The following is an 11,104-nucleotide window of genomic DNA, read 5'->3' on the forward strand; positions in this document are numbered from 1 at the left end:
TAAATTGATTCCTAATTTTTTGGTCTATGGATATTTAAGTTCTTGATAATTTAAAAATATATTTAAGTTTATGACCTTTTTAGAATTTAGAACACAATCCCTGAATCTAATTTGTCGAATTTAAAAAAAAAAATTACATGTATATCCGTATCAACCAGGTCAATTCAACAAGAATCACGATTGATTTTTTTTATTGAGTTTATCATGACAGACCAAAGTAAACATAAAGGATCAATATGTCCATATTTAAAAAAAGTTAAAAACTTAAATGTATTTTTAAATTTTCGATGGCTTAAATATTTATGGATGAAAATGTGGAACTATTTGTTATTTTTTCGTAATATTTTTTTAAAAAAATTTTCTTTACCAAAAGTCCAAAACAGAGTCATGTAAGAAAAGACTGAAAGAGGGACCCGACCCACCCGTTTCTTTCATTTGATTCCGTGTCTTTCGGAGTTGACTAATTGACTATCCTACCAACCAGAAAACCCTTTTTCTTTTTTTTCTTTAATAAAAAAAAAAACTTATTTTGTTGTTTTGCTGCTTTTTCTTTTAAAACCCCTCGCTAAATTCTCTTCCTGCTTTGTCTTCACGCTTGGCTTTGTTGTTTGTTGAAGCTGAGAAAAACAGAACAAGAAGAAGAAGAAGAAGAAGAAGAACAAGAAGAAGAAGAAGAAGAACATGAAGAACAAGAAGGCAATGGTGAATTGCCCGAAGAAGCACGTGAACTTGTTCTACTCCGTTGACTGTGAGGAACTCGCTCACAATGTTGCTTCTCATTCATTTGACCACGTCACTCTTCAGAGTATCAAATGGAGGTAACTCTAACAATTACTATATTCTCTTTGTTTCCATTCAATGCTTTATTATTATTATTATTATTCGTATGAATCTTTTTATTTATTTATTTTTCAATTTTATTTTCTTGCTTGAAAGTTGAAACTATTAATGGATTGTGTATTGGCTCCTATTCCAGTGATTTCAGTGGTAACTGAATATTTGGATGAGCTTATTTTGCTTTCTTGAAAAGAAAAAAGAAAAAAAAAAGGAAAGGAAAAAAGAATCATGTTTTTTAATTAACTGATATGATGAAAAGAAACTTTGATTAAAAAAAGAAAAAAAGGAACTGATTGTAGGAGTTCTTTAAGCTATCTAAATTCTATAGCTTACTTTAGCATATTAGAAGAATCATGTTTATTTATTTTTTAATTAACTCTTTTCGGCATCTTTGATCCGAGAAGAGCAAGCAAATCCAGCATTAAAACTTACATTACATGAAATCAACCATTTATATATTGAAACAGTGAATGGTTCTGATTGGAATTGAGTTTCACTGATGTGATAGTGGAAATTACCTCTTATATGAACAATAAAAAGTAGAAAATAAAATAAATGATATATTGATCTGCATAAAGCCATAAACTCAAGAGTCTCTGGTTCAAAACAAATTCATTCCCAATTTCTCTGAATTCTTGCAAAACAATGAACTACCTGTGTATTATTCCCTCTCATTTTCTCATCTATGTTCATCACTTCATCCCAGTTCTCATTTGACTATGCTCTGAACTTAACAGAATGAACATTCATTTTATTTCCGATTTTGGCTTATTAACAATGTGTATTAGTCTTTACTTGTCTTCCCCTTTTAACATACGTTATTATGTTTTGATGTTTCTTCATGCATCGTTTAGGAAAAGAAAATTCAAAAGCTGACTAATTTTATGGTTCTCCAGGTCTTTTGCTGATGGATTTCCAAATATTTTTATAGAAAATGCAGAAGAGCTCCGAGGTCAACACGTTGCTTTTCTGGCATCTTTCAGCTCCCCAGCACATATCTTTGAGCAACTTTCTGTTGTGTATGCACTCCCTCGTCTATTTGTCGCTTCGTTCACATTGGTATTGCCTTTCTTTCCAACTGGATCCTTCGAGCGAATGGAGGAAGAAGGAGATGTAGCAACTGCCTTCACCCTTGCAAGGATGTTGACGAATATTCCGATTTCAAGAGGTGGCCCAACTAGTTTAGTCATATATGACATTCATGCTTTGCAGGTTTGTGTACATAATGCATTAAAAGGAATTCATTAGCTTCACTTTTGTGGTCCTTTAATTATGGTACTTATGGATTGTTATTAAAGTTATGTTTACTGTTAAATACACTATCCAAAGAATGAGTGATGACACGTCGACACCATCCAATAGAATACATGGCCTAGATGGAATCAAAAGTACAATTTAAGAGTAGTGTTTTTGCCCAAAACTACTTGTTCACTTCAGATGATCATGGATATTCTATCATAATACTATGTTTATGTTCTTCACTTAATTTCTTATATACTTTTGAAGAAGAGGCAACATTGCTCTCATTTGTTTCTTATGATGTTCTGTTAAACTTCTCATTCAATTCAAATACCATGAATTTTCTTTAAATTTTATTTATGATTTAAATATGCAGGAGAGGTTTTATTTTGGAGATGAGGTTTTGCCGTTGTTTGAGACCGGTATTCCTCTCTTAAAGCAACGCTTGCAACGGCTTCCGGATGCCAAAAATGTGAGTATTTTGTAATCTACATTACTTCAAAATCTTACTGCCTTTGTCTAGCGATCAAATTACGATGTTAAAACAGTTGTAATTTCCAGGTAGTTATAGCATTTCCAGATGATGGTGCTTGGAAGAGGTTTCACAAGCAGTTTGAAAGTTTCCAAGTGGTGAGTCTCTTAGTATCTATCCATTTAATCTATTCTGTAATTTTTTTCCCAAATAGATTACCTGAAATTTGAGGTGGCAGGTAGTATGTACAAAAGTTCGTGACGGTGACAAGCGGATAGTTCAACTCAAGGAAGGCAACGTCACCGGTCATCATGTAGTAATTGTTGATGATTTGGTTCAATCTGGAAGCACCCTGGTTGAGTGTCAGGCAAGTTATTTCAATTTGCGAATTGAAGATGCTTATGTCAATTTTTTTTTTCTTTTCGTATGTTCTCATTTTTCTTATGATTCTAGCTTAGCAACACCATAAGCAAAACTTGATGTCTATATTAGAATCTTAAACATGAATGCATGTGTCTGCATCTATTTGCAACTTAGCAATTAACATGTATCTCCTTTTTATCTTGCTGGTTTTACTCAGAAAGTTTTAGCATCCAAAGGTGCAGCAAAGGTGAGCGCCTATGTCACACATGGCGTATTCCCCAAGCAATCGTGGGAGCGATTCACTCATAAAGACGGTTAGTCCCAACTCCCAAGCATAATATTTTCACATACTTCTACATTTCTCACACTTGAATACATGTTTTGATGGTATTGCCACCATTCGATTTTGAATTTTGCAGGAGCCTCGGATAATGCTTTTGCACACTTTTGGATCACAGATTCTTGCCCTTTAACTGTGAAAGCTATTGCAAACAAAGCTCCTTTTGAAGTATTGAGTCTAGCAGGATCTATTGCTAATGCCCTACAAATATGAAGGCAAATTAGGGAACTAATAATAATATTGGATAGAATATTCAAGTTGGTGATAAAGGAGATCCTCAACTTCAATTTTTTTTCCTGTTTTTACATTACAATAACATCCTTTTCATCTCTGCTGTAACCTTAGCATGGTGAAACCTGTGAATATAGTTTCTATTATGATTGTTCTCTAGCATAAAAGCAAGACCTATGCATGATGCAAATTAAATCATCCAAATCTTGCTCTGTATTACTCATCAACAGGCACTAATTTCTTTGTTCCTTTGTGGGTTAAAAAATAATAATAAATATGTAAGTGACTGCAAAAAATGTATGATTCATAAACACTATTTGGCTAAACAAATTGGAAACAAATGTAATACTCTAATGTTAAAAAAGGAAAAATATTTTGTCACAATGTATTTCAACATCTTCATGCAAAGAACTAACATTAATCTGGTGATGTACTTACACAAGGTAGTATTTGTTTAAAGTGATGTAATTGATCAATTGATTGACAGATTCTAAAGCTTAAGTTGATATATGACATGAAATCAAGCCGTTTTTTTTTACATTATTCTATGTAACAACACAAGTTAAATATAAATCTGTACATAACAACACAATTGATATAAAGCACGGGAATGCATGCAGCTTGGTTTTATTGTTGAAGAAGCTTCAGAACATTCTACTGATGAAGATCAACCGCCGCCAAGTGTTGGTCATTGAGGTAGAACATTCTCCTAATTATTTACATTCTACTAAATACTAATGACAAAAAATAATAAATTTTGATAACCCTATAGTATTTTTCATCTTCTAATTGTATAACTAGTGTGTTATAAACCCATTTGTTGCAACCATAATAAAAAGAGTGAATAAAATATTTGGTCAATACTTACGTCCATATTCAACACATATATAGTACATATATAAAGGGTGACTTCTGTGGTAATCATGTTTTGTAGTGGCAAAAATTAACTATAGTTAACTGACCAATAAAATTAGGACACATGGATGAAAAAAATAACTGATATATAATTAACTTAAAAAATGCGGTAATTCAAAAAACATTACTACAATAGTAGAATAATAATTACAGTCCATCAAAAAATGGTTTTGGGACCTGTAATTATTATTCTGCTATTGTGATAATATTTCTTGACCATTTTCCTTGAAACTAATCGTATACTAGTTAACTTTTCTATTTTGTGTCTTAATCTTGTTGGCCAATTAACTATAGTCCGTCTTAGCCACCACAAAACATGGTCAAAACTCACCTTTGCAAGGAGTGGAAATGATCAAATGAACGAGGAATCATGTGGGTCCCACCACTTTTTTTTAAACCAAAAAAAAAAAAATCGTAATCATGAAATAGCCTTCGATATGTATGCTTAAAAAATGTATATGAGTATTGGGCAAAATATTTAACATTGGGTAAGCTTCTTATGTTTTACTTCATTCTCTATCTCTTCCCTTCTTTTGGAAAATAGTGAGAGATTTCAGGAGAAAATTTAGCATCAACATTTGATACTTAATGCTCAATAGATATCGTTATCGTTACATCATGGATTCTTACATTCAAGAACGTTATCGATTTCGTTACAAGAGGTTGTTGAGGTAGCTTTACTAGATGGATAAATATATTGAAAAAGGGTCTAGAGAGTTAGTATAACATCCTCCCAAAAACTTAAAACTGATTTTCGGTTTTACCAAGGATTGAACTCTAGACCTTTCGGATCTAGAGCTCTAATTCCATGTCATAAAACCACTCATCTCAAAAACTTCAGCTGATGAAAAAATATAACACTAATAATTATATCTCTAATACTCCCTAAACCTCCATTGTGCATATTGTACAAATATTCCATTGGCTCCTCAAACTTTTTCTATTAATAATGGCTAATTAATGACTATAAATTACAAAATCTACTGTCCCTAACACTCCTCCTATATTTATATTGAGCATTAACTATCCAATGTTGATGCTAAATTTGAATTTTATTTTTATGGAATCAGACAATGCACAAATGTTACACCAGAACAGCTTGGTATCCAAGATCAGCCCCAACCAATGAAGGTAATTCAGAAGTGGTTTATTACTTATGAGTAATTGTTTTGAGTCAAAGCCAAAAACTATTCTCTTTTTCCCTTCCAATTACTCCCACACATCTAAAAAGCACAACATAAGTTCATTATAATAATATTGGTAAAGGCAGAATTAGAAACACCCTATACATTTCTTGGAAATTTCTTCCAAACAACCATGAAACAAGCTATTTGAAGTTTTGAACTCAATAAATTCAAAGATTCCAAAATTTACGAGGCAAGAAAAATATGGTGCAATTGAACAAGCAAGAAAGGTTATGGAGATTGGTAACCGTTGTTTCAGCTGTAATTGGATTAATCTGTTATGCTCTCAGCTCCTCCTTCAACCATCTCTTCGGCAACTGGAAACCATGGAAGATCATTTTCTACGCTCTCTTCAGTTTCATCACTTTCCTCGTCGCTCTTCTTGCAAAGGATTGGAAAAAGTCAAGAATTCTTAGATTCTTAGCACGAAAGTGGCAGCGCTTGAGAATTCTTCGGTTCAGATCTGTGACTACGTTCTTGGTTATGCTATGGACCACCGTCTTCTCCTTCTTCTCCGATAGAGCCACCGCTATGGTTGCAAAGCCAGATGCATATAGTGTGGTTTCTTCAGTTGCTTTTTCCACCATGTCACTTAGCTTATCGAGGAATGTCCCCTTTGTGTTCGAAGAACTCATGTACTTCTTCATTGGAATTTTCATAGCTCAAATGATGAAGATTAAGTTGCTGTTGGGATTTTCAGTTGGAACAGTTATTAGCTTTTGCTTTGTGATTCTCCATTCTCATGTAGATGCTCATGATCCAATAGAACGTGTTGGGATCCAAGATCCGCATCCTCAAGTGGCCATTGATGTAGAAAACCACGCAATCACTAACACTGCTGCTGCTCCTTCAACGGTTCAACAACGACCGGTGGCGACCGATGAGGATGAAGCTTCTCCATTCGACATCACGGCCACCAAAAATGCCTCGATTGATCGGCTCAAGCAGTGGAGGCAAGCGGCACTTGCGCTAAATGCTTCTCGCAGATTTGCTTACACCTTGGACTTGAAGAAAGAAGAGGAAAGGAAGCAAGTAATGAGAAAGATTCGAAATCATGCAGAAGCAATTAGGAATGCGCATCGTTTCAGAGCAGCCAGTGAAGCTGTACAACCCCTTCTGAACTCATCCGATGATGACGATGACGAAGAGGAGGAGGAGGAGGAAGATGAAGAAGAGAAGCTTCAGTGAGTGCAGCTTTTAGAGAGCATGTCTCTTTTTTCATGTAAATAAATGCATGTGTTGTTATCCAACTCTGAGTTATTCTAGCAGTTAACTTACTAATCCGATTAAGCAAATGTCTGAAGTTCGAATGTCGCTCTGTGCATTCAACAACTCTTTAGCCAGCAACAAACTCTTAAATAGACCTTACATTCACTCACAGCAGATTATAGTAATTATGAATGCAATTAATTGGGCTTACCATGTTACTACTTACTAAGCCTCTTTCTAGGATTAAACTACATCACATACATGCCAGATGTAGGTAGTTGTAGGTGCTTATTCTGATGAACATGGTTTTAAGATGTTCGTATCATATGATATCTACACTTATTTTATCAAATTTCACGATATTGATAAACTAAGGATAAACTCCAGAGAAAAATAAGAGGTTCTTCAAGGATATTCCAACATTTCAGTGTATCCAGTAACAATATTCTAGATGGCGGATCTAACATAAGAATAAGGCAAAGAAACTGGTTCACATATATACATACATGCACAAGTTATTTAGGTTTCATGACAACATTGACAAACCTAATATATTAGTCAAATCTGCAAACTCTGCCATGCAAGCTGACAAAGAAATGCCATCTTATTCTCTTCCACTTCTAATGACAATTGATTTCTCTACACACAAGAAACTGTTCCTTGCTGCTTCCTTCATTGATGATTATTATGAAATATTGACATATTCAGAGTCCCCAGCAGCTGAAAGCTATGCTGCTTCCTCACCATTGTACACCAACTTTTTTGTTCTTTTAAATCAATTAGCTTTGTACACCTTAAGATTGCCCTATGCAGTTGTTAGCATTCCCAACCCCCATTTATTATTGTGGCTAGGAACATATAAATAGCTAGCAAATGGTTAATCTTTTTCTAGTTTCTCGTCCCAATCGCCCTTTGGACTCTCCAATAAATCACCTGAGTAAGACCCGTCTGGTTGACGAATACATATATTCAAATTGCTGGACAGAAAATTCTCCTGGATGGTAAGAGAGAAACAATCAGAAAAACACTTGAAAAAAGCAATAATTGATCAATATATAAATTAAATCATTTCCAGTTCTAAAGTCTTAATGACTTTTCACAATCAAGTTTGCAAGACGTATGTATAAGTATAAGATCAGGATCAAAGTGTCCGGTCGGCTCGGCTCTATTAACAACTCTATTGTCGTCAGAAGTTACCTGATCATTCGTCTCTTGGCCCTCTGAATGGAAGAGAATTGGCCGACACCGCTTATCCTCATTCATTAAGCTTGAATTCTGAAAATGTGTCACAAGTGCAGACTTTCCTTGTATCCTTGCATATGCCAGTGAGGCAAATTTTTCGCTATTAAACTTCTCCCACTTCTTCCCATTAAATGCCTACATAGACTTTCATATTAATTTTTCTCTAGACCATGACAAGTTAAAATACTTGCAAATTACAAGAGATTACCAATTAAAAAACTTTTAACCTTGTATTTATATTTTCGTTGTTAAAAAGAAAAGAAATCAAATATTTCATATAGGCATGTGTTAAACAATGCACGTCACGTTAACAAATCCTTGCATCACAAACAATGCAGAAGAAAGTTAATTATTTAACAGACAAATAGAAGGTCATGGCATAGATTTTAAACCTCATAGAATGGAATGATGTGTGAAGGAGACACCATATTGATAAAGGCATAACCCACATTACACTTGTTCTGCAAGAAGAAATAGACAATAAGTCAACCTGGCCAAAAGACTCCATTATCGTTGATTAAAAAAATTATTGGATTCATATACCTTAAAATCAATTGGCAAGTAGAGAAAGTCATAAGCACCCCGGTGATTCTCATCAATTGCAGCAAGCAGCATCTTTGATGTGTACCTTAAACAATCACAATGAGCAAAACTCATTAATAACTGTTCGTATCAAATTGCTACAATAGCAAACACTTGACTAGGATACTTCTTTAATTGTTCTCACTTGTTAGGAATATTTTTAATCATTAAAGTCGTCCTTGTATCTTCACCACTGAGGATTTTATCAAGATCAAGTTGGTACAGCTTCTTTGAATCAATTGGGTTTCCACTATTCTCGGGTCGCCTACTTCGAGACAAGCCTTCAGTGTTAGTTGCTCCGGGTCCAGAATAAGAACTGCTTCCGAGAAGCAAAGAACCATGCCTAGGCAGTGACAGCATCCCGAAATTAGGTGAACCATTTTCAGCAGTATTTCCTGAAAGGCCAGCAGAACCACCTAAAGATGCATGACTGCTCCTGTTCATCATAAAACTCCTGTCACTGAGATTTAAATTCCCAAATCCAACTGGGCTCATTAAAGAAGCATCGGGTGATTCTGGGAAGTAGTTAAAATGCCTATCAAAATGAAGGCCAGATGGAGCAGATCCTATATGATGATGGGGCTGGGAACCAAGAAAAGAACTGCGATGACTTGAATATGGAAAACCCTGCCTTTGGCCACTAGAAGTAAATGGATGCCCCAAAGAAGACGAAGACCAACCAGATGTGGTTGAATGCTCAGTATAAGGAGTTGGGCTCCCCCAAAGAAATTGAGGGCCAGACAATGTTCCAATACTGGATGAGCTTGAACTTGATTCGCCAAAGGAAGATATAGGCCTAGGACTTGCATTCACTTTTTGCTCAGGGAAAGACATGGAATGCTGGAAAGCTGTTCCTTGCATTGATCCAGAGTTCACAAATATCTGATTTGCAGCCCTTCCGGGGTCCTTACCAATCGGCGCAATCTTGTTAGATGCATGTGGGGAAAGAATTGCAGCCAATCCAGAAAAATGGTTAGTATTGATAGGGCTGGTATGGCCCAAACCAGGCGACTTGCTAAACGAACCTAGTTGATTATGCTCAACTGGACTACCAAAATGTGCCCAGTTACCTAGCAAGACAATTGCGAGATATTTTAGCTTGTAATTGAAGGTGCTTTTCTAAAACGATATAGCTACAATGGCATTTGATTAATAAGACTGCAGTAAGAGTTGTTTACCGGGAGGAGAATTGGCCACAGGTGAACCTACTTGATGTCGAAAAGTTCGAGCTTCATCTTGCTCCAACTCTTGACTCAGTTGTTGCATCAAGCTAGCAAGAAATGCATCATTATGTTAGTCTTTAATAATTTATACTATGTAAATAATAAAATTTCCATTCACAAAAGATATAACAAATTGCTAACGAGTTAAAGCCAGCTTATCTGAGCAGTTAATTTAAGAGTAGAGTAGATTATTTCAAACATATTATCACATTTTATTTTGTAGTCAGTTAATTATCCAAAGTTTTTCTCCATGAAAACAACTTCAATTAACCAATCAAGCTGCTTGCAAGCAACTAGCTAACATCTCAAGGGAAAAATAGTAATATAACGTAATATGCATGGGTCTACCACTTTTGTTCAATCTTTCAACCATATGATTACTTTTCTACCGCATACATGAGAATAAATGAAACGGTTAACGAACAAACTTATGTCGGAAAAAGAAGAAGTTCTGAACAGCGAAAGATAAATTACAACTTACTTTCTACGTGCTCCGCCAGGGCGACTGGGTTCAAGTTTTATGCGTTTCCCAGCAATATCCCTTCGATTTAATGCTTTAAGAGCTGCTTCTGCCGCTCTAACATCATAAAACTCAATAAATTTATGGTGCCTCTTATGCGGTGTTTCCCTAATCTGAAATTTCATCACAGAAAATTACTACCAGCACTGGACAAACTTTAGGTAAAGACCAAGTAAATGCACAAATGAACAGGTAAACATATAAGCAATTAAGCTTTTACCTCCTTGACCTCTCCATAAGCACCAAAGATTAATCGAAGGTCCTCATTTGACACTGAAGGATCCAAATTGAATGCTACAAGGGTTCCTTGATTAATATCTTTCTCTGAGGGATTATCCTGAAATCAGCAGACGAAACACGTGTTACACAACTGTAATGTCAAGGATAATCATACCTTAAGATTTATGCTCTAAAATCAAACCTTGGGAATTGAAAAATGAATATCAAGTTTTCTTCTTCTCAAGGGCTTGTTTTGTAAGGCACGCATTGCAATGCGAGCATCTCGAATGTCATAGTAAGATATCATCACAAAGCCTCTATGCTTGCATGCAGTGTACAAAGTTCTGATATCCCCATATTGCTATCAAATAAGAAAGAAAGAATAAAGAATTATCACAAAATAAAACAAAGAAATACAAGATCTTCTGACGTTGTATGTAAATAAAAAATTAATAGTTAAAACATAAACTATTCAAACTCTAATCAGAATTTTCTCATAACAATTCTAACAGGTACATGCTCAAAAGG

The 11,104-nt window shown here is 35.0% G+C and overlaps 2 protein-coding genes across 4 annotated transcripts in view; one reads left to right on the forward strand and one right to left on the reverse strand.

Moving 5' to 3' along the window:
• LOC107634076 (ribose-phosphate pyrophosphokinase 4) lies at positions 537-3,747 on the forward strand. Its single transcript, XM_016337687.2, has 7 exons — positions 537-818; positions 1,734-2,049; positions 2,453-2,548; positions 2,638-2,706; positions 2,787-2,915; positions 3,129-3,225; positions 3,331-3,747. The coding sequence occupies exons 1-7, from the start codon at positions 682-684 to the stop codon at positions 3,462-3,464; spliced, it is 978 nt and encodes a 325-aa protein (XP_016193173.1). The 5' UTR covers positions 537-681; the 3' UTR covers positions 3,465-3,747.
• Positions 7,231-11,104, reverse strand: part of LOC107633989 (protein MEI2-like 5) — a 7,061-nt gene continuing 3,187 nt past the window's right edge. For all 3 annotated transcript variants that reach the window (XM_021108075.1, XM_016337597.2, XM_021108094.1), the window contains exons 5-13: positions 10,779-10,937; positions 10,578-10,694; positions 10,319-10,470; positions 9,793-9,884; positions 8,760-9,684; positions 8,576-8,660; positions 8,425-8,493; positions 7,988-8,167; positions 7,231-7,784 (exon numbers count right to left, since the gene is read on the reverse strand). In XM_021108075.1, the coding sequence (XP_020963734.1) occupies positions 7,668-7,784; positions 7,988-8,167; positions 8,425-8,493; positions 8,576-8,660; positions 8,760-9,684; positions 9,793-9,884; positions 10,319-10,470; positions 10,578-10,694; positions 10,779-10,937 (1,896 nt within the window). In that variant the 3' untranslated portion in view covers positions 7,231-7,667. The remainder of the gene's footprint in view (positions 7,785-7,987; positions 8,168-8,424; positions 8,494-8,575; positions 8,661-8,759; positions 9,685-9,792; positions 9,885-10,318; positions 10,471-10,577; positions 10,695-10,778; positions 10,938-11,104) is intronic.

Source organism: Arachis ipaensis, chromosome B01, assembly GCF_000816755.2.
Source record: "Arachis ipaensis cultivar K30076 chromosome B01, Araip1.1, whole genome shotgun sequence".
Classification (NCBI taxonomy): Eukaryota; Viridiplantae; Streptophyta; class Magnoliopsida; order Fabales; family Fabaceae; genus Arachis; species Arachis ipaensis.